The 23,947-nt window shown below is 37.2% G+C and overlaps 1 protein-coding gene across 1 annotated transcript in view; it reads left to right on the forward strand.

Annotated features, from left to right (window-relative positions):
- The window catches only part of CNTNAP4 (contactin associated protein family member 4), a 251,334-nt gene that overhangs the window by 197,800 nt on the left and 29,587 nt on the right, over positions 1-23,947 (forward strand). The window contains exons 16-17 of the mRNA XM_049622706.1: positions 14,301-14,471; positions 15,173-15,391. Coding sequence (XP_049478663.1) covers positions 14,301-14,471; positions 15,173-15,391 — 390 coding nt within the window. The remainder of the gene's footprint in view (positions 1-14,300; positions 14,472-15,172; positions 15,392-23,947) is intronic.

The following is a 23,947-nucleotide window of genomic DNA, read 5'->3' on the forward strand; positions in this document are numbered from 1 at the left end:
AGATTTCAAAAAGCACATAAAAAGATTTTCAAGGGGCGCCTGGGTGGCTCAGTCGGTTACGTGTCCACCTTCGACTCAGGTCCTGATGATCTTGTGGTTTGTGAGTTCGAGCCCTGCATCAGGCTCTGTGCTGACAGTTCAGAGCCTGGAGCCTGCTTTGGATTCTGTCTCCTTCTATCTCTGCCCCTGCCCCACTTGTGCTCTGTCTTTCTGTATCAAAAATAAGTAAATGTAAAATAATAATAAAAAAAGATTCTCGGGGTGCCTGGGTGGCTCAGTCGGTTGAGCGTCCGACTTCAGCCCAGGTCATGATCTCGCAGTCTGTGGGTTCGAGCCCCGCATCGGGCTCTGTGCTGACAGCTCGGAGCCTGGAGCCTGTTTCAGATTCTGTGTCTCCCTCTCTCTCTGACCCTCCCCTGTTCATGCTCTGTCTCTCTCTGTCTCAAAAATAAATAAACATTAAAAAAAAAAATTAAAAAAAAAAGATTCTCAATATCCTTAGTCATTAGGAAAATGTAAAATAATACCATAAGGAGATATCAATATATAACTGTTAAAATTGATAAATTTTTTTAAAAAACAGACCATATCAAATTCTGGTGAAGATTCAGAGTAACGGGAACTCTCATTGCTGGTGCAAATGTAAAATGCTACAGCCACTTTGGAAGATAGTTTGGCAGATTTTTTTGTTTTTGTTTTTTTATAGGTTAAGCACACATGTACCATATGATACAGCAATTCCATTCTTAGATATACAAGAGACATAAAGAAACCTGTATATAAAGGTTTATACTGGCTCTATTCATAGTCTCCTAAAACTGGAACCCACCCAAATGTCCATCAACTAGTGAATGAATAAATTTCCCATTTTACTGTGGTGTAACCATTCTATACAACAGAATACTACTGAACATTAAAAAGAAATGGAGTATTGATACATGCAATAACGTGAATGAATCTCAAGCACTTTATGCTAAGTAAAAGAAGTCTTAAAATACATGCTGGATGATTCAGTGTCTAAGGTATTTTGGAAAAGGCAAAACCATGGGAACGAAAACAGGATTTCAGTTGCCAACAGCTTCAAGGTGAGAGGAATTCTGCAAAGGGGAACAGATTAAGGACATGTTCTATATCTTGAGTGTGGTGGTGGTTTCATGGCTTTATGCATCTATCAAAATTGCTACACAAATAAAGGGTCATTTTTATTCATGTAAATTATCCTTCAATACATCTGACTCCAAAAAAAAACAACCCTCAAAAAAAAAAAAGACTAAATGTTAGTATGAACTAAATGCTCTTTTTTAAAGAGAAGTTTTAGGTTTATAACAAAATTGAAAGGCAAGTACGGAGATTGCTTTATATCCCCTGCCCACACACATAGATAACCTCTCTTATTATCAACATCACTCACTAGAATGGTACATTATTTTTTTTAACCAAGGATGATAACTGCTTAATTTAAAAATTGGTTTATCTAAAGAATACCATAAAACTAGAAGACATTGATGAAAAAAATTGATAACACAAACAAATGAAAATATATACCATGCTCATGGATTGGAAGGATCAATATAATTAAAATCTCCATACTACCAAAGCAATATACAGATTCAGTGCAATCCCTATTATAATACCAATAGTATTTTTCACAGAACTAGAATAATTCTAAAAGTTGTATGAAACCACAAAAGACCCTGAATAGCCAAACCAATCTTGAGAAAGAAGAACAAAGTGGGAGGTGTAACACTCCCAGATTTCAAGTATACTACAAAGGTATAGTAATAAAAACAGTGTGGTACTGGTACAAAAATAGACACATAGATCAGTGGATCAGAATAGAGAGCCTGAAATAAATCCACACTTAATCTACAAGAAAGGAGGCAAGAATATACAATGGAGAAAAGACAACCCCTTCAACAAATGGTGCTGGGAAAACTGGACAGCTACATGCAAAAGAATGAAACCTGGCCACTTTCTTACACCATATACAAAATAAACTCAAAGTGGATTAAAGGCCTGAATGTGAGATCTGAAACTATAAAACTCCTTAAACAAAACGTAGGCAGTAATCTCTTGGACATCAGCTTTAGAAACATTTTTCTAGCTATGTCTCCCCAGGTAAGGGAAACGAAAGCAAAAATAAACTAAAATAAAAAGCTTTTGTACAGCAAAGAAAACCATTAACAAAACAAAAAGGAAAGATACTGAATGGGAGAAGATATTTGCAGATGATATATTTGATAAGGGGTAATATCCAAAGTGTATAATAATCTTCCACAACTCAACGCATAATCCAGTTAAAATGGGCAGAGGACTGGAATAGGCATTTTCCTAAAGAAGATGTAAAGATGGTCAAGAGACATATGAAAAGATGCTCAATATCACTAATCAGGGAAATGAAAATCAAAACAGAATGAGATATCACCTTATACTTGTCAGAATTGTTAGTATCAAAAAGATAAGAAATAACAAGTGTTGGCCAGGAACTCTTGTTCACTGAACGAGTGTTCATTGAACTCTTGTACACCGTTGGTGGGAATGTACATTGGTTCAACCTGTGTACAACAGTATTGAGGCTCCTCAAAACATTAAAAATAGAGTTACCATTTGATCCAGCAATTCTGCTGCTGGGCATTTGCCTAAAGAAAATGAGAACAGTAATTTGAAAAGATATATGCATCCCTATGTTTATTGTAGCATTATTTACAATAGGCAAGATATAGAAGCAGCTTACATGTCCATCAGTAGATGAAGGGGTAAGGAAGAAGCAGTATATATTAAGTATTATGTATATAGTGTATATATATCAGCCATGAAAAAGATGAGATCTTGCCACTTGCAACAACATGGATGGACCTAGAGGGTATTATGCTAAGTGAAATAAGTCAGACCGAGATAGACAAATACCATATGATTTCACTCGTATGTGGAATCTAAAAACCAAACCAAAACAAAACAGAAGCAGACCCATAAACACAGGGAACAAAATCGGGTTGCCAGAGGCGCAGAGGTGGGGGATGGGTGAAATGGGTAAAGGGGATTTGGAGGACCAGACTTCTAATTATGGAATGAATAAATCCGGGGAACAAAAGGGACAGAATAGGGAATATAGTCAATGGTATTGTAGGAGTGTTGCATGGCGACAGATGGTAGCTACACTTGTGGTGAACACAGCGTAACATATACGGTTGTCGAATCTCTATGTCATACTCCTGAAACTAATGTAACACTGTATGTCAACTGTACTTCAATTAAAAAAAATACCAGAAATAAATTCATAAAACAGCCAAGGTTTTAGTAACACGGTTGTCCTCTAGGACACTCATAGAATCCTGCTGAACATGTTTCTAACTTTTATTAACTGTAGAAGCAAAAGAGTCAAAGGAAAGAATTATGGGAAAACATCTGGGTTTACTGGTTAATAGGTTGTGATTAGTCAGAGGGCTTACTCGTATACTTTCCTTTCTCCCAGAAGCAGTGGGAACATCCTCATTTTGAGGTTCCATCCAAAGTCTTCTTGACTGGTAATCCCTCAACTTTGGCATGCATAAAAATTAACTGGAGAGCATGCCCACTGTGCTTACACTGTCTTCAGAACTCTCCCCAAATGCTAAAGAGAAAGAGTGGATATCCAGTATTGACACACAGGTCAGGAGGACATCTACAGAGACCTTTCCCTACTTCTGCAGGTCCTGTGGCAGAGGGAAAACTCATGGACCTCTGATGGCATCTGGCTTCGCTGCCTTTTCATTTCCTTTCCTTCATCTGCAAAATCTCCCCAAGCGAAACATTTACTGAAACTTTCCACACTCAGTGAAGACTTCAGTAGGTCTCTAGAGGACTTGGCCTTATACTTTCAAAGAATATTGAACAAATTACAGAGATATATTTTCATACTGGCTTTTAATTATTTTTGAGCCTCTCAAGAGCAGATCCACTGCTCATTTATTATTGTGTTCCTGGCACCTAGTCCATTACCTGTTACATGAAAGATAATCAATAAATAGCAGTTTGTGAAAGAATGAGAAAGATCCATCATATATGGCTCAAGAAACCTATAACTTTGAATTATTTGAAAGAGACAGGAATCAGGTTTTGATGTATCCGCAATTAAATGATGTGCAAATATATACTTTGAATGAAAAGAGTTTAGCTTTTATTGAAAGATGTATTCCAATTGAAAAATCACATAGTACATGGAGTATCTAGTTCCATCTGAACCATTTTTCATCAATACACTTGGACTTGGGCAGTGAAAGTGCTTTCAAATGAATATATGATTTTACTTAATATTAATAATTTTGATTTTTACTCTTCTAATAATCCAGCACCTTTATAAAACTGAAATACTTTCTACTTGTTGGAGAAAAAAAATATTTTGTCCATTTTGTTTGTTTTCTGTTCTTTTGAGATGACTTCTATTACTCACTAGTAGTTAACGCTCAAGCAGCTTCACAAATATGAGGGAACATTCTCTCTAATGTTTTCAAAAGATTTCGCCTTTTCTGAGACCAGGATTCCTGATAATTCTCAAGACTGTAATAATATTCTCTTGTGATAATTTTATATACATGGATACCTTTATTTATAGTTTTAATATTAAATATTAGTGACTTAATTGATATAGGCATTATAAAATTTTAAGGTATACAGAAATGTATAAATGTCAAAGAAAAGAGTATACTAATAACCAAGAGTCACACAGCTCAGAAATAATGATTCACATCAGTGAATATTATTCCAGACATTGCTAGATATTCCCAGAGCAGGGTTTCCCAACTTTGGCAATCCCAACATCGGGGCTGTTATGATTGGGGGCTGTCCTGTGTATTGCTGAACACGTAGCAGTATCCCTGGTCTCAATCCACTAGTAGCACTTTTCCCCTAGTTGTGACAACCAAATATGTCTCCAGAAATTTTCAGATGTCCCCTGGGGGCAAAACCTTCTCATGTTGAGAGAAGCACTACTCTAGACAGAAAAATAGAAACAGAGATTGAGAAATAAGTTTGCAAAACTTTATTAATGGAAATCGACAGAGAAAGAAGAAAACCAAATTGAAGCCAAGGGAATTGCTTTACATTATTTATATATCTCATAAATATATGTTCAACTTGAATGATCCCACTAAACCTTAAAAAAAGATTATGAAAATTTAAAACATTACAGAGTCACTAGGCTTTATGTTAAACTCATTTTTAAATTTTATACAGTATTGATCTATTGTGAAAAATGGGAAAAGTAACTCATTTGTCCTCTCCTCTTCTTTTTCTCCCCCACCTCTCCTTTTTTGCTAATTTTGCTGTTATTTGTATAGTTGTTTATTTCTTAATGCTAACTGCTAGTCTATCATCAGAGCCTCTCTATTCTTGAATGGTTTTTTATCTTGATTTGTTTCTTCTTGGACTGCATTGTCAGGTAGCTGATGTTTTCTGTTTTCCTCCACAAAGACTCTTGAGTGTTGCATTTCTTGAGTATGCACGTGCTTGGGAATATTTGTTGCCTCAGAACTCTAAAATAAACTTTGCAAGTTTAACTTTATATTATTTTTTTGGTAACAGCTTTAGTGAGAAATAATTCACATGCCCTACAATTCACCCATTTAAAGTGTACAGTCTGATCATATTTTAATATATTTGATCATTTTGGTACATTATAGAGTTATGCAGCCATCACCACAACCCAACCAATTTTGGAACATTTTCATCACCCCAAAAAGAAACCTGTACCCACTGATCAGACAGTCCCTGTTTCCCTCCTGCACTGACTCCAACCCTAGTCAACAACATTTAGATGCAAACACAAGAGTATGTGGTCTTCGTGACTGGCTGTTTTCACTTAGCATGACATTGTCAAGGCTTATCCATGTTGTACTGTGTATCAACACTTCATTAATATTTATGACCAGATAATTTTCCATTGTATGGATAGATGACATTTTGTTTACCCATTAATCGGTTGACAGACGTGTGGGTTGCTTCCACTTTTTGGCTATTATAAATAATGCTATACATGAACATCCATGTATGAGGTTTTTTCTGGATACATGTTTTAATTTATCTTGAGTATATTTCTAGGAATAGAACTTCTGGGGTGTAAGGTAACGCTACATTTGAACTTTTTATTTATTTATCTTTCTTAATTTTTCTAATGTTTATTTATTTATTTTGAGAGAGAGACACACACACACACACAATGTGAGTGGGGCAGGGGCAGAGAGAGAGGAGAGAGAGAGAGAATCCCAGTGAGGCTCCACACTGTCAGTGCAGAGCCCAATGTGGGACTCGAACTCATGAAACCATGAGATCATGACCTGAGCTGAGATAACAAGTCAGACACTTAACCACCTGAGCCACTCAGTCACCCCTTCAACTTTTTAGAAACTGATGTAACATTTTAGTGGGTCGCACTTTGTGACTCACCATTTGTACATATTATCCTACTTTTGTCTGTGCTGAGACATGCGGTCATCCTGTCCTTCCACACCTTTTCCGGATAGCTTTTGGCTGATATTTCATTACAAAATAGGCTTTTATTTTTATTGTTCCTCAAAAGGGTTTGTGCATGCTTTATTCTCAGATTTCTTTCAAATATGAGAATGTCTGCCTATTGCTTTAACACACAAAAAATTAGGCTGGATACGTTTTCTTTCTCTCAGAAATTTGTGGAGAGTGCTTCTTTGTCTTCTGGTATTGAATCTTTCTGTATTCTGAAGCCAAACTTATTTTTTCACCTTCTAGAGGATTGGCTTTTTCTGACCAAATACTTTAATATTCTGTCCTCAAGGTCAGTAACTTAACAAGGATGCATCTCAGTGTTACGCTTTGGCATTAATTCTCCCTCAAGTTGAATATCATATGGTAAACTATAGAAAGTGTGTATTTTTTAAACTGTTTGGTGTTGCAAACATGATCTAAATTTCTGCTCTCAGTTCATTAATCTGAACAAGGTAGTTTTTTAACTCTGGCATTTGAGTGTTTCTAACAATTTGACTCAATGTACTTCTTCTCAGTTAATCCATTGTGTTGAAATTTTATGTCAATCAAGGAACCACCAAAACTTAAGCATAGTTAAAAAAGATTGTTCTAAGTTTCTTGTTCTAAGAAATTCTTGTCATTGAAATTGTTTTTTTCATTTTGTCTGCATTGACTTGTTCAGCTGTCTGAGAAATCACAGCTGCCCAAAATGCATTAAATAATCAAAGGTGCATGTAGGCAATAAATAACCCTGCAGAAGTTACATTCATAGACTTGAGAAAGATATTGACTAGTGATTTGGTTAATTTCTCTTCCATTCGACAGAGTTTTGTTCCATTTGGCAGACTACGTATAAACCATTAAGGAGAGTGAGGATCAATTCTATTTTAACAGATAATCATAAAATTTTGCAAGCTCTACTATGTCTGATAATCCTCTACCAATAGGAAATTCTTTTTAATTTTTATATTTTTATTTTCTTTCCTTAGGTTCTCTTTATTTAATTGTCCTCGTGTTTCTTCTCCCTTTTTTTTACCCCTTCCTCCTTTTCCTCCTTTTCTTTCACTCTCTCTTCTGTTCCTCTCTTTCCCTCCCTCTTTCTACTTGTCTACCAAAGAATTTGAGTGTATTTACTGAGATAAGTACAGTAAGCTTTCTTATTGCTACTTTGACAGAGGAAATCTTATTGTTTCATTCAACAAATATTTACTGAGCCCATACATTATACTATGCCTTCTCCACATCCTGAAAGAGAGAGAGAGAGAGAGAGAGAGAGAGAGAGCATGCATGCAGTGAACAGAATAGATAAAAATATCTGCATTTTGGGGGCTTGAGTTCTCTTGGAGGGTGATAGACAATAAAAAAGTAAAATATATGGTATGATAGATGCTAATAAGATGTGTTGTGAAGACAACGTAGTTGAGGCAGGGTGGTGTGGGATTGGAAATTTTAAATAGAATGGTCATAAAATGCCCACTAAGAAGGTGGCATTTGAATAAAAGTCTGAAGGAAATAAGGGAGCACGGACGGCATGTGTATATCTGTGAAAGAGTACTCTGAGACAGAGGAAAAAGCCAGAGTAGCCACGTAGAGATGGGAATGTAGCCGAGATGCTCATGGAACAGCAAGATGATTAAAACATCTGGAGCAGAGTGAGCAAAGAGAATGGCAGAAGACATTAGAAGATCTGGTGGTCAGATCATGGAGGGTTTTGAAAGGTTTTATTTTTTCAACTTGAATGCAATTGGAAAACATTAGACACTTTTGAGTAGAGGCTTGATGTGATCTAACTTACATTTTAATGAGATTTAACAGGGGAGGTGAAAGCAAGGAGGCCATTTATAAGACCATATCACCAACCCAGCTGAGGAGTCCTAGTGGCTTGGGCCATGGGCACAATGACAATAGTTGTAGTATGGGACTAATTCAAAAGGAGAAGCAATACAGTTTGCTGATGGATTGATGTAGGTTGCAAAAGCGTCAAGAATGACACCAAGGTGCTTGGTCTAATAGTCAATTAGAGGCACAGAACTGGCATTTCCCAAGATAGAAAATATTGCTGCTGGGGTCAAGGAGTTGCAGAAGAATGTAAAGAACTCAGTTTTTGAACATATTAAAGTTGAGTTGACATGTTCAGATAGGATGTGGGGTTGTTAGTTTGAGAGTTCCAGGCTTCAGATATGTATTTGTAAGCCATCAGCATATTTAAAGCCATGAGATGGGCCAGCAGGAGTTATTGTGGATGGATAAGTGGGCATTCCAATATTAATAGGGATTGGAGGCATTCAAACATTAGTAGGTTGAAGAGGGGAGGAGGAAGAAAGAAAGAAACAGAATTACAACACTAATGAGAAAGGCAAGAGTGTTGGTGTTCTGGAGCCAAGTGAAGAAAATGTTTCAAGGAGGGGAGAATAATCAACTACGTTAATTGTTGTTGATAGATTAAGGTTAGGTAAGGTGAGGGCTGAGAATTGACAAAGGACTAGTATCTAGAATATATAAAGAACCCTGGGAAATCAACAGTGGAAATAAAAAGAAACAATGCAATTAAAATAGGGATGTTATGGACTGAATTGTTTCCCCACCCCCAAAGCTTATATGTTGAAGCCCTAACCCCATTGTAACTGTGTTAACTGGTAACAGAGTTACCAGTCTTTAAAGAGGTAATTTAAGGGGCGCCTGGGTGGCTCCATCGGTTAAGCATCCGACTTCGGCTCAGGTCATGATCTCAGGGTCCGTGAGTTCGAGCCCCGTGTCGGGCTCTGTGCTGACAGCTCAGAGCCTGGAGCCTGTTTCAGATTCTGTGTCTCCCTCTCTCTCTGCCCCTCCCCTATTCATGCTCTGTCTCTCTCTGTCTCAAAAATAAATAAACATTTTTAAAAAAGAGGTAATTTAAGTTAAATGAGGTCATAAGGCTGGGGCCCTAATTTGATTGGTCTTGTGGTTTTTTGTTGTTTTTTTCTTAACGTTTATTTACTTTTGAGACAGAGAGAGACAGAGCATGAACAGGGGAGGGTCAGAGAGAGGGGGAGACACAGAATCTGAAACAGGCTCCGGGCTCTGAGCTGTCAGCACAGAGCCCGACGCGGGGCTCGAACTCACGGACCGCGAGATCATGACCTGAGCCAAAGTCGGACGCTTAACCGACTGAGCCACCCAGGTGCTCCTGGTCTTGTGTTTTTATACAAAGAGTAAGAGACATCAGAGGGTTCTCTCTTCCCACCTGTGCTCAGAGGAAAGGCCAAGAGAGAAGGTGGCCCTCAGCAAGCCAGGGATATAATGGGTAAAAGAGATTTCACCAAAGGGCTACAGATGGCAATTAGCACATGAAAAGATACTCAAAATCATTAGCCCCTGGGCAAATGCATATCAAAACCACGATGAGATGTCACTACACACCCTTCAAAATGGCTATAAAAATAATGATACAGAATTCTGACTAGGATGTGGAAAACCAGCTCCCTCACACATTGCTGGCGGGGATGTAAATAATACAGCCACTCTGGAAAGGACTGTGGCAGTTTCATAAAAAGTAAAACACGCAACTCTCCTATGACTCAGGGATAGCATTTATCCCAGAGAACTGAGAATTTATGTTCATACAAAAACTCTTACATGGATATTCATAGTGGCTTTGATTGTAATAGCTGAAAACCAGAAACAATCCAGATGTCTTTCAACAGGAGAATAGTTAAACAAATTTTGGTACATCCGTACATGGAATACTGTTCAGCAACAAAAAGGAATGAACTATTGATTCACACACCAACTTGGTGTATCTTCAGAGAGAAATCTGAGTGAAAAATATGTCAGTCTCAAAGGCTACCTACCTTCCATTTATGGAACATTCTTCGGATGACAATAGAGAATAGGGGTTGTAAGAGGGCTACAGAAGAGTGAGGGCAGGAGGGAAATGAGTGTGTCTATAAAAGAGAAGCATTGGAGGCTACTTGCCATGATGCAGATGTCCTGCATCTTGACCGGTATCTGTGAATATCCCGGTTTTGATACACTACAGTTTTGCACGATGTTAGCCTTGGGGAAAATCTAGCTAATGGATGCACAGAATCTTTCTGTGTTATCTCTTACAACCGCACAAGAAGCTACAATTATCTCCAAATTAAAACTCAAATGCAAGAAATTATACTTCCAGCTTTTGAAATGACTCTTACCTCCAGAAAGACCCGTTTGACTAGTAAATTATCCCTTGCCTTGGCATTTCTGTATTTCACTTCATTTTATTTACTTTTAAGAAAGGTAGTGTTACCAAACTTATCGAGTTGTGTACATTAAATACGTACAGCTCTTTACATGACAATTATACCTCAATAAAGTGGGGCAAGAAAGAAAGGTAGGGTTAGTGTGTCATATGCCTTTTGCTTTTATAAGTAAAAACAGTGCCTTAAAAAATAATGGCTTTTTCAAATGTTGTTCTTTTTTAAAAACAGCTTTATTAAGGTGTAATTTACATACCGTATAATTCATGCATATAAAGTGAACTATTCAGTGACTTTTAGTATAGTCACAGCATTGTGTAACCATTACTGCAATCAATTTTAGAACATTTTTATTATGCAGAAACAACTCCCCACCCCTTAGCCCCTGTTATTCTCTAATGGCCTCCTCTCCCCAGTTCCAGAGAACCACTAATCTAATTTTCTGTCTCTATAAATCTGTTATTTTTTTAAGTTTATTTATTTATTTTGAGAGAGAGAGTATAAATGGAGGAGGAGCAGAGAAAGGGAGAGAGAGCATCCCAAGCAGGCTGCATGCTGTCAGCGTGATGCAGGGCTCATTCCCACGAGCTGTGAAATCATGATCTCAGCCGAAATCAAGAGTTGGATGCTTAACCCACTGAGCCACCCAGGCGCCCCTAAATCTGTTCTTTTTAGTGGATAATCTATTAATGATATAAATAAAAGTTTATCAAAAAGAATATTTTTTAAATTCTTTTTTTTAAGTTTATTTATTTTGAGAGAGAGAGAGCGTGAGTTGGTGAGGGGCACACAGAGAGGGAGAGAGACAGAATCCCAAACAGGCTACCCTCTGCCAGTGGAGAGCCCGACAAGGGCTCGAACCCACGAAACTGTGAGATTATGACCTGAGCCGAAACCAAAAGTTGGATGCTTAACCAACTGAGTCACCCAGGCGCCCTTTAAATTACTTGTAATCTTAACATTCTACTAAGCTAAGTTTCCTAAATGAGCTCTTTTTTACTTTGTGTATGGAATTCAATCCTTAGTACATCTTCCTCTTCTATGTAAATAACTGTCTGGATCCCAGTATCCATTGCATTTTTTTTTTAATTTAGGAAGAATAAAAGGTGGAATTCCTGAAGGAATATTTCCAAGTTTTGAGTACCCTCTACTGAAGTTAATTGAAAAGATACGAATTATTAATTACTGAAATTTTTTAAATTACTAGTTAATTACATAGAATAACACGTCATGAATTGTTTTTGTTGGGGTGATAAAAGTGGTCCTTTTCTCCCGATTGCAGGTGATTGCATTCCAGTCTGCCACTGGATGCAGCTTAAGGATTTTTGAACCACCTTAGCCAGGAACTCTCTCTTCAAAAGACCTGCAGCTTCCTGCTGGCGCCCGCCTGCTGGGCTCTGCTTTGCTGGGCCTCCTGCTCTTTCCCCTCCTTTTTCGGAGGCAGTCCACGTTCTCCTGGGTGCTTCTTAGCACAGTCTGGAAAGAGCTGAGATATCATACGCCATAAACATTTGATCATGGAAATATTGGCCTTTGCTTTCTTTACCATTGTTTTGAATTAGCAGCAATTTCCTAATCCAATAAAATGGTGTCTTTTTTTTCTTTTCTTTTTTATTTTTTTAACCTATTGTGAATCTGTACAGTAAGGTTTGCTAACTGGGCTAAATAGGCATGATGATGTATGTGAGAACGTTTCAGCTACCTAAGGTAATAATACATTGTTTTCATTACTGTAAAAACATTCATTGTAAAGATAGCAGCAATTCAGAAATTGTTTTTTTTTGTTTGTTTGTTTCAGCCAGGTTCCTGAAACCTTCTGCAGGATGCTTTATTGGGTTAGGTGTGATATAGAAATGAAACAACTGAAATATTATGTCTTATAGTAATATTATCTCATGTAGACCTTTAAGGAATTCTGAGTGTTCTTTTTAATCTGACCGAATGAAGAAGATTCGGTAATGTTCCACAACTTAAAGTTACAGCTTTAATTTTCATATACATCACATTTCAACAGAAAGGCATTTAATTCCTTTTAAAAATAGGTCAGGTAAGAGCTTTTAAGAACACAAATGTGTTGTTATCCCTGATTTGATATTTCGCATTTCCTTGCAGTTTTTCCTAGAGGTCAAAATGTCTAAGCATAGAAATAGCTGTAAAATGGAAATAAGACTAGGCTTGGCCAACTCAGATAATATACAGTTTCATTTGGCTGTAGAAAAAAAAAAGCCCTCAAAGTATATTCTCAGCGGAATAAATGCAGCTCTAAAATTGTTCACAGATGAGCTGAGAATTGACTTTTGAATCAGGTCCATAAGAAAAACAGAAAACGTAAACTGGATACAGCCACCGCTTGTTTGGTCGAGGATTTATAGAAAATAAATTAAAATCTAAGGAACGGAGAGAAGCTGAGGCAAGTCTGCGATTTTTAACTCTAGCTATCTGTTCCCTGCTAACATAATGAACCATTGTTTTGAAATTACTGTTTTCTGACTTCAGTGGATCAATACGTCTTCCAGGAAGGTAATTTAGATAGAATTTTAACCAATGTTGTGAGTGCGTATGGAGGCAGGTGTATATTTATATTCCGTGTGTCGAGAACTTGCTGGTGGCAGCAGCAAATACATAGTTCATTTCTCGGGTGGTGCTTCTCATCAGCCACACAGAGACACTTGGATTTCGCTCTTGCCGCTTCAATCACTGCATTTATACTTTATTTCCCATGCTGTCGCTGTATAAGTCCCACAATATTTTCTCAAAAGGAAAGTTGTAGTTATAACTGCTCCCCCCCAAAAAAAAACAGAATGGGAAAGTGAAGATGAGAAGTGGCATGTGGACAGAAATTATAATTCAATTAATAGTCCACATAATTGTTTTCAAATCCCTTAATTTCTACCCCCAACCTTTTGCACATTTTCTCCTTATATTGAGCATTTTTAAACTTTTCGAGAGCCCTTTCCTACTGTTGATCACTTCACTATTACAAGCAAAGTAAAAGATAATTTTGAATGGAAAGAGCATTTTTGTGAGAAGATCAGGAAAGTAAGTAGTGTCTTGATCTTTAATTAGGTGAGAAGATTTTGAATGCCAGTCTCAGTTTAGAAAATCACAAGGCCCATTAATGAAAACAGTTAGTTGAAGGCGTAACTCTGTGAAGTGTGTGTGTTAGAAGTGTCAGAACAAAAAACGCTTTGAGCTTCTTTAGAGTTTTGTTATTCAAAGGAATGTAGGTGTTTCAGTTTTCAAGTTATAAAAAAATTAAGTCTATTAGTGAATATTTGGGAGATTTTTACCACATCACTTTGGCAGAGGGTGGTATTTGGGGTGAGGCTTATTTTTGTTACATAAAATATAACATTCGGACCATTTCTGTAGTGATCATTCCTCTCCTATGTTGGAAGGAATCCAGGATCACGATCCTTGTAAAATCTCCATTCTTATGCCCATGTCCTGTTGCCTAAGTATATAGTTAATAGAAAAAAGAAAAGCGGGTTTGTATAAATTAGCAATATTTTTAGTAGCAGAAATACTAAAAATTGAAAATGTAATTATGCCATTCATTTCATGAATTTTTCTTTTTGATTTTTTCCTTTTTTTTTTTTTTTCAAACAGGATCATTTTGGAATTCAGCTTCCTTCAATACTGAGGCTTCATACCTTCATTTTCCTACTTTCCATGGAGAACTTAGTGCAGATGTGTCTTTCTTTTTTAAGACAACAGCTTCATCTGGGGTATTTTTAGAGAACCTGGGGATTACCGATTTTATAAGGATAGAGCTACGCTGTGAGTCTCCTTTTCCTTAGAGGCCTGTGGAATTCTATTTAGTAGTAAATCCTTTAACTAATTGTTAAAGTACTGTGTTTCTACTTTATCAGCTGAATCTCTTCATTGTGTCCTTTTGAAAAAAATCTGATATTGTTAGCCTTTTTGCAAGAAAATAATTTAATATTTAACACGATAATTTGGGAATATAATTGGTATTCTCTAGAACCAATTTAAGAAGGGTTTTAAATTCAGATAATTAAAATTTTCTAAAAACTAAATTCTCAGTCAGTTACAAAGTTAATTAGATCCCCAGCCTTATAATTTTGGTATACGCTTAGACCACCATTAGTATCTTAATATCAAATGTATATTACATGCTTTTAAAATTATAGAAACTTTGAATCATTGTAAAAATTATTTTTACATAAAAGGCCAGAGCCTATTTAGTTTTCTTATTCTGGCCAAATAGCTTTACTCTTTTCTCAATATGAGAAATTAACTCTGAGGATGAATTTTTTTAAGATCGGAGTTTTTTCCCAAATGTGTTTGACTGTCTTATTCCCCCTCTGTCTTTTACTGACGTCATCGGTTCCTTCCATAAGATTTGAGCCCTTATCTTTATATTTCCTGACTGCTATGCTATGGCGCTGTTCCTAAAGAGGACTCCGCTTTCCCCCGTGTGGACTAACTTGAACAATCTTCGTATCTCATATTTCCAGCACCGGCAGTAGTGACCTTTTCATTTGATGTGGGGAATGGACCTTTTGAAATCTCAGTGCAGTCACCCACTCATTTCAATGACAACCAGTGGCACCACGTCAAAGTTGAAAGGAACATGAAAGAGGCAACTATCCAAGTGGATCAGCTCTTACCGAAGACGCAGCCTGCTCCCACTGACGGCCATGTCCTTTTACAGCTCAACAGTCAACTCTTCGTGGGTAAGTTCTGTCGTCATTTAACTCTATGATGTCAGCGCAGTTGTGGGCCAAAATGAAATAATACCAACAATAAAAATAGTGGTAACAGCCACAACAAACCACTGTTTACTGAGAACCTACGTTCCAGGCTGTGCCAGGTGTTTTATGCCTTCCTGGTACCCAAACCTGTGAAATGAGTTAACCCCATTTTACAGATGAGGTGACTGAGCTACCAGGGATCTAAATGCCTTGCCTTCAGGAATCTACCTAGTAAGTGAGATTTAAATTTGTATTTGATTAATGCCTAAATCTGGATTCTTACTATTACAGATTATGTAATCTGTTTGCTTTGTTTGTTTGTTTTTACGTTAGTGCTTTTAGTGTTATGTTGGAGGTGTTTATCTCTCTTCCCAGAGGATTTAAGGAACTCTCCCTGTAATTCCAGCTGATGCCAACCAGGGACCCTCGTCAAAAAACAGGCCAGTAGAAGAAAAAAGGAAAAGCAGGAACAAAGTGTATAAACCATCAGTTCTGCTGGTGTCTCTCATTTTGCCTATTTTTGGATGCCTTCTGATCACCTACCTCATACTTATATCCAAATGTTCCTTTATTGCCTAAATACATTCACTTGGTATCTATACACTTGATGCTGGAATCCTTCTGGAAGTGTTTATTTTTAATCTTGCTAATTACTTTACAGAACTCATCGACCATGAGTGCAAGGAATTATTTCTTACTTGATCACTTTTCAGATATTTTAATGCAAAAAAGGGCACGGCAATGCTATAAAAGCAGGATAGGTTATACATGATGAGAAACTTTTTTTCAAGCATTTTTAACAGTTGTGTTTTAGAATAAAATTCAATATACCTATTACATCGTTCGTTGCTTAATAATCTTGTTTATTACTCTCACTGCAAAAGATAAGCCTATTTGTGACTTACTTGATTAAGACATATTTGGGATTTCTAATGAATTTATATACTCCTTACTTCTATCATTTATTCTTTCACTCAATAAATATTTAATGAGCAGATTCTATGAATAGGGCACTGTAATAGACAATCTAATCATGATCTTATGGCCACTCGACTGATTTAAGGGTATGGAAATAATGAGGAATACTTGAAAGACCTAACTTTTAGTAACATGCTAGAAACTCAGGAAATTGACACAGATATTTCCTGAATTACAAAACCTGAGAGATCGCTGCAACCAAAGGTATGGCAATTTAAAATCTGTCAGTATCTTGGAAATAGCCTTACTATTCTTGGAAATTGAGAAGGCTGAAACAGTCCTCGAATTTTACAGTGAGGTCTGCTGCAGTTCGCCTGAACGTGACCTTTTATCCTTTGTGCAAATTTTAACTTCATAGAAATGAAGTCACTATGTATTGTGTCTGATAGGAATCCGGGCCTTAATTTGATTTCAGGTAGCTGTAGTGGCTGGAAGCACTATTATTATATCAGAAGACTGTGTTGGAACAGACTTGAGTCTTCTGCCATCAATCATGTGTTATAATTTTAATAAATATACCTAAGAGATTTCATCTTTATGGAGGCAATTGGTTAGGCTTTTGACATCCCCATATGTGTTCAAATCCAAAGGCTGCCCTATGTGAAAGTTTTATAAACTAAAATCCTCGCTGTGTTTAAGTCAAGTCATAGAAAATTAAAAAGGCAGAAAGATCTCTGAAAAATGTATCTACTCTTAATAAAAATCTGTTTATACAGTTCCCTTCTTTTTACTCACAGGTAACTGAGAAAATTGACATGGTTAATGTGATGATATTGAAAGAAGAACTCGTTTTATTTTACTTTATTTTATTTTATTTTATTTTATTTTACTTTCTTCCAAGATTGTACTTAAATTCATGTTAACTGTTAACATATAGTGTAATATTGGTTTCAGGAGTAGAATTCAGTCATCCATCACTTACATACAACACCCAGTGTTCAACTCAACAAGTGCCCTTTTTAAGAGTCTCATGCTCTACCGACTGAGCTAGCCGGGCAGTTACAAGTGCCCTTTTTAATGCCCATCACCCATATAGCCCATCTCCCACCCACTTCCTTCCATCAGCCCTCAGTTTGCTCTCTATAGTTAAGTCTCTTAACTCCCTCACTGTTTGGTCTTATTTTTTCTTCCCTTCCCCTATGTTCATTTGTTTTGTTTCTTAATTCCACATATGAGTGAAATCATACGGTATTTGTCTTTTCTCTGCCTGACTTACTTCGCTTAGCATTAATACACTTTAGCTCCATCCACGTTTTTGCAAATGGCAAGATTTCATTCTTTTTGGTGGCTGAGTATTATTCCATTGTATATATATATATATATATATATATATATATATATATATATATACACACACCACATCTTATTTATCCTTTCACCAGTCAATAGACATTTGTATATGTGCTGCCGAAGCGAGCACAGCCAGTCAATAGACATTTGGGCTCTTCCCATAATTTGGCTATTGCTGATAGTGTTGCTGTGAAAGTTGGGGTGCGTGTGCCCCTTTGAATTGGTATTTTTGTATCCTTTGGGTAAAATACCTAGTAGTGCAATGCTGGGTCTGAGGGTAGTTCTATTTTCAACTTTTTGAGAAACCACACTGTTTTCCGGAGTGGCTACACCAGTCCCACCAATAGCGTAAGAGGATTTCCCTTTTTCCACGTCCTCATCAACATCAGTTGTTTCCTGAGTTGTTCATTTTAGCCATTCTGACAGGTGTGAGGTAATATCTCATTGTGGTTTTGATTGTATTTCCCCAATGATGAGTGATATTGAGCATTTTTTCATGTGTCTATTAGCCATCTGGATGTCTTCTTTGGAGAAATGTCTGTTCATACCTCCTTCCCATTATTCCACTGGATTATTTATTTTTTGGGTGTTGAGTTTCATAAGTTCTTTATAGATTTTGGATACTAGCCATTTACCCATTATGTCATTTGCAAATACCTTCTCCCATTGCCTAGGTTGTATTTTAGTTTTGTTGATTGTTTTCTTCACTGTGCAGAAGTTTTTTATCTTGATGAGGTCCCGGTAGTTTATTTTGTTTCCTTTGCCTCTGGAGATGTGTCTAGTAAGCATTTGCTCCAGCCAGAGTCAAAGAGGTTACTGCCTGTGTTCTCCTCCAGGATTTTGATGGTTTCCTATCTTACATGTAGGTCTTTCATCCATTTTGAGTTTGTTTTTGTGTATGGTGTAAGAAAGCGGTCCAGGTTCATTCTTATGTATGCTGCCGTCCATTTTCCCAACACCGTTTGTTGAAGCAGTTGTCTTTTTTTCCATCGGATATACTTTCCTGCTTTGTCAAAGATTAGTTGAGCATAAAGTTATGGGTCCAATTCTGGGTTCTCCATTCTGTTCCATTGATCTATGTGTCTCTTTTTTGCCAGTACTTTACTGTTTTGATGATCACAGCTTTGTAATACAGCTGGAAGTCTGGCATTGTGATACCTCCTACTTTGCTTTTCTTTTTGAACATTACTTTGGCTATTTGGGGTCTTTTATGGTTCAAATACAAATTTTAGGATATTTGTTCTAGGTCTGTGAAAAATGCTGGTGTTATTTTGATAGGGATTGCATTGAATGTGTAGATTGCTTTGTGTGGTGTAGACATTTTAACAATATCTACTCTTCGAATCAAAGGCATGGAATGTTTTTCCATTTCTTTGTTTCTTCTTCAGTTTTTTCATAAATGTTCTTTGGTTTTCAGAGCACAAATCTTTTGCCTGTTTGGTTGGGTTTATCCACAGGTATCTTATGGTTTTTGGTGCAATTGTAAATGGGATAGATTCCTTGATTTCTCTTTCTGCCGCTTCACTGTTGGTGTATCAAAATGCAACCAATTTCTATACATTGATTTCATACCCTGCAACTTTGCTGAATTCGTGTGTCAGCTCCAGCAGTTTTTCGGTGGAGTCTTTCAGGTTTTCCATGTAGAGTGAAATCTGTGAAGAGTGAAAGTTTGACTTTATCCTTACCAATTTGGATGCCTTTTATTTCTTTTTGTTGTCTGCTGAGGCTAGGAATTCCAGCGCTATGTGGAATAAAAGCGGTGAGAGTGGACATCCGTGTTGTATTCCTGACTTTAGGGGAAATGCTCTCAGTTTTTCCCGATTAAGTATGATATTAGCTGTGGGTCTTTCGTATATGGCCTTTATGATGTTGAGATTTCCTTCTGTCCCTACTTCATTGAGGGTTTTTATCAAGAAAGGATGCTGTATTTTGTCACATGCCTTTTCTGCATCTATTGAAAAGATCATATGGTTCTTTTCTGTTCTTTTATTAATGTGGTGTATCACATTGATTGATTTGAATATGGAACCACTCCTGCAGGCCAAGAATGACTCCCACTTGAATGTGGTGAATAATTCTCTTAATGTACTGTCGGATTCGATTTGCTAGTATCTAGTTGAGAATTTTTGCATCCGTGTTCATCAGGGATGTTGGTTTGTAGTTCTCCTTTTTAGTGGGATCTTTGTCTGGTTTTGGAATCAAGGCAATGCTGACCTCATAGAATGAGTTTGGAAGTTTTCCTTCCATTTCTCTTTTTGGAACAGTTCAGAAGAATAGGTTTTAACTCTTTTTAAATGTTTGCTAGAATTCCTCTGGGAAGCCATCTGGCCCTGGACCTTTGAGAGTTGGAAGATTTTTGATTACTGATCCTATTTATTTGCTGGTTATGGGCCTGTTCAAATTTTCTATTTCTTCCTGTTTCAGATTTGGTAGTTTATAGGTTTCTAGGAATTTATCCATTTCTTCCAGATTGCCCAGTTTGTTGGCATATAATTGCTCATGATATTCTCTTATAATTGTATTTCTGTGGTGTTGGTTGTGATCTCTCCTCTTTCATTCATGATTTTATTTATTGGGTCCTTTCTCTTTTCTTTTTGATAAGTCTGGCTAGGGGGTTTATCAATTTTGTTAATTCTTTCCAAGAACCATCTCGGAGTTTTATTGTTTTGTTTTTTTTTTAATTTGTATATCCTTTATTTCTGGTGTAATCTTTATTATTTCTCTTCTTCTGCTGGCTTTGGGTTTTATTTGCTGTTCTTTTTCCAGCTCCTTTAGGTGTAAGGTTAGTTTGTATATTTGAGACTTTTCTTGCTTCCTGATTGAGGAAGCTATCTACTTCCCTCTTCTTCCCGACTTCTCACTATGTACTTCCCTCGTAAGACCACCTTTCCTGTATCCCAAAGGTTTTGGACTATTGTGTTTTCATTTTCATTTGCTTCCATGTATTTTTTTCAATTTCTTCTCTAATTTCCTGGTTAACCCATTCATTCATTAACAGGATGTTCTTTATCCTCCATATATTTGTAGTCTTTCCAGATTTTTTCTTGTGGTTGACTTCAAGTTTCAGTGTGGTCTGAAAATATGCAAAGAATGATCTCAATCTTTTTGTACTGGTTGAAGCCTGATTTGTGACCCAGTATGTGATCTCTTCTGGAAAATGTTCCACGTGCATTCTAAATGTGTCTTCTGCTGCTCTGGGATGAAATCCTCTGAATATATCTGTTAAGTCCATCTGGTCCGGTGTGTCATTCAAAGCCATTGTTTCCCAGTTGATTGTGTGCTTTAGATTATCCGTCCGTTGCTGTAAGGAGACTGTTGAAGTCTTCTACTATTACAGTATTGTTACCAATGAATTTCAGTAAGTGTGTTGTTTATTGATTTAGATATTTGGCTTCTCCCAAGTTGAATGCAAAAATAGTTACTATTGTTAGACCTTGTTGGATAGACCTCTTTATTTTATTAGGCGATAGTGCCCTTCTTCATCTCTTTTTACAGTCTTTGGTTAAAAGTCTAGTTTGTCTGATTTTGGCCCCAGTATGGCTATGCCAGCTTACTTTTGATGTCCCTTAGCATGACAAATGGTTCTCCACCTCCTCACTTTAAAACTGGAGGTGTCTTTGGGTCTAAAATGGGTCTCTTTCAACCAGCATATTTATGGGTCTTGGTTTTTTATCCGTTCTGATGCCCTGTGTCTCTTGATTGGGGAGCATTTAAGGACCCATGTTTTAAAAAAGGCTTAGGGAGAGGCAGGTCACTGGCTGCCAAAGAGCACATCAGGGTTTTCTTTTATCTCTATTTCTACCACATGAGTAGACCACGCTCTTAGGAACAGGCCCCAACCTAGTCATTAAAAAATGACACTTACAAGACGGAATATTAACTTATCAATTTATAATATTACTAATAAACACATCAAGATATTTTTTAAATTTCTAGATTAACATACTTCAATGGGAGTTAAATCATAATTTAAAAAGTTACAATGTGGGGTGCCTGATGGCTCAGTCGGTTGAGCGTCTGACTTCAGATCAGGTCATGGTCTCATGGTTCACGGGTTCGAGCCCCGCATCAGGCTCTGTGCCGACAGCTCAGAGCCTGGAGCCTGCTTTGGATTCTGTGTCTCCCTGTCTCTCTGCCCCTCCCCTGCTTGTGCTCGGTCTCTCTCTGTCTCTCAAAAATAAATAAATGTTAAAAAATTTTTTTAAAGTTACAATGAATTCGTGCAAAGTGGGTGGAAAACTAGCAAAAAATCAATAAAAATCAGAGCTAACTTAGTGTAGCATTTACTGAGACCAAAAAAGTAGCTCTCTGCATTCCTTATAGTATATTTCAGTGGAAGAGACAAGAGGCAGCCAATAAAAGAGTAAATAGTAAGATAATATAGTTATTATTTATAACATATGTTGTTAATACACATATATTATACACACATGCATGTATGCACACATATATCTGTGTGTGTGTATATATGTATATACAGACACAATTTCAGATAATGATCAACACTATAAAAAGTCAAGCAATAAATTGGGTTAAGGGGCTTCTACTTTGAGCAGGGTGGTCAGGAGAGTGCTCTCTGAGGACCTTACATTTGAACAGAGGCCACAGGAAGCAGAAGAGGGAACGTGAACGTCTGGAGGGAGAGAATTCCCAGCAGAAGAACCATGGCTCAAAGCGAAGTGAAGGAGTCAGGGAGCAAGGAGGAAGCCATGGCAGCAGAACAGTAGAGTTGGTCTGAGGGAAAGCCTGTTGCAAATCATGGTCAACTTGACTGGGTCTTGAGACTGTGGTGAGGAATTTGTATCTTATTCTGAGGCTCAGAGGAGCGCATGATCTAATGTACCTTTCCACGTCTTCCTGACCACTGTGAAGAATGTGGATGGAGGGAACAGGGTAGAAGCAGGCTAGGGCAGTGGTCCCTGTGAGAGATGACGTTGGTGTGGGCTGAAGCAGACACGGTGAAAAGCAGAGTTGGGCCATACTTTAAGTGTATATACACACAACTTGTGGTGGATTTGTTGTTGCTGTTAGTGTGTGACTACTTACTCCTGCTAATCTTCTCGGGGACAAGACACTTCTCTTAGGTCTCTGGGATTCTCACATCATTTCGCACTTTTCAATTTCAACGGAAGTTAGCTTTTCTTGTTTTCTTCCTTTATCCTACCCTGGAGGATGATTCAAGCCGTTCCCTGACCCTTCAGTCTAGATTATATACTACAAACTCTATAAACCATACTCTTTCAAGGCAGCAAAAGACTGGTGGTCCTTCTTCACACCCTGGAGAAAATATCTCCCCTCTTTCCTTTTCTTCAGTGAGATCCCACCCACCCCATAATCACACTCTCCCAGGAAATCGGGCTTCTTTGTTCATATGTTCTGTGCCAGTACATGTCAGATGTAGAAGGCACCTTCTCTTGGACACTGTTTCCCCACATATGAATACCTTCCAATATTCTAGAGCTAAGTGTGTTCCCAGAGTCATGACTCTGTGGGTGAGTAGGAGTCTCTCTTCTAATGCAACAGAATTGATCTTCTGGTTCACAGTTTAAAAGGTAATTTCATTCCCCTTACTTACAAGTTCAAGAGTTTAATTTGTAGTTCACCCATCATTCTTAAAATTAATTATGGCTAATCAGTATTCTTAAGTGTGCGTAATGACTATCATTTGTTTTGGGGTATCAGTATATATTAATGAGATAAATGTAACTATAAAGAGTAAGTCTATAGTTCAGTATAACTTTTTTCTCCTAAAAAAATGTTTAAATCCAGACAGTGATGATGATGATGATGATGATGATGGTGATTTCAGTTACATAGAAACACGTCTTTTTAAAAAACTTTTTTTAATGTTTTATTTATTTTTGAGAGAGTGCAAGTGGGGGAGGGGCAGAGAGAGAGGGAGACAGAGGATCCAAACCAGGCTCTGCACTGACATCAGTGAGCCTGATGTGGGGTTGAACTCATGGACGGCAAGACCATGACCTGAGCCAAAGTCAGACGCTCAGCCGACTGAGCCGTCCTCAACTGTAAGACTAAGCTCATGTTAGTCACTCGAAGATAGATTATGTTAGTATCCCAGCATTTAGTCGCTTTTGCCAGAAATGTACCTTCTTGCTTGTAAACAAATTTGGCAGAAAACATTAACACTATTGTGGAATATTTCAAATACCAAATAAAGTTATTTTATAATACGACAAATACGAAACAATAGAAAATTTGATAATGTAGAAATATATTTGTTTGAGATATATCTTTAACACTTTTACCTAC

This window comes from Panthera uncia (assembly GCF_023721935.1).
Source record: "Panthera uncia isolate 11264 chromosome E2 unlocalized genomic scaffold, Puncia_PCG_1.0 HiC_scaffold_20, whole genome shotgun sequence".
In the NCBI taxonomy this organism is placed as follows: domain Eukaryota; kingdom Metazoa; phylum Chordata; class Mammalia; order Carnivora; family Felidae; genus Panthera; species Panthera uncia.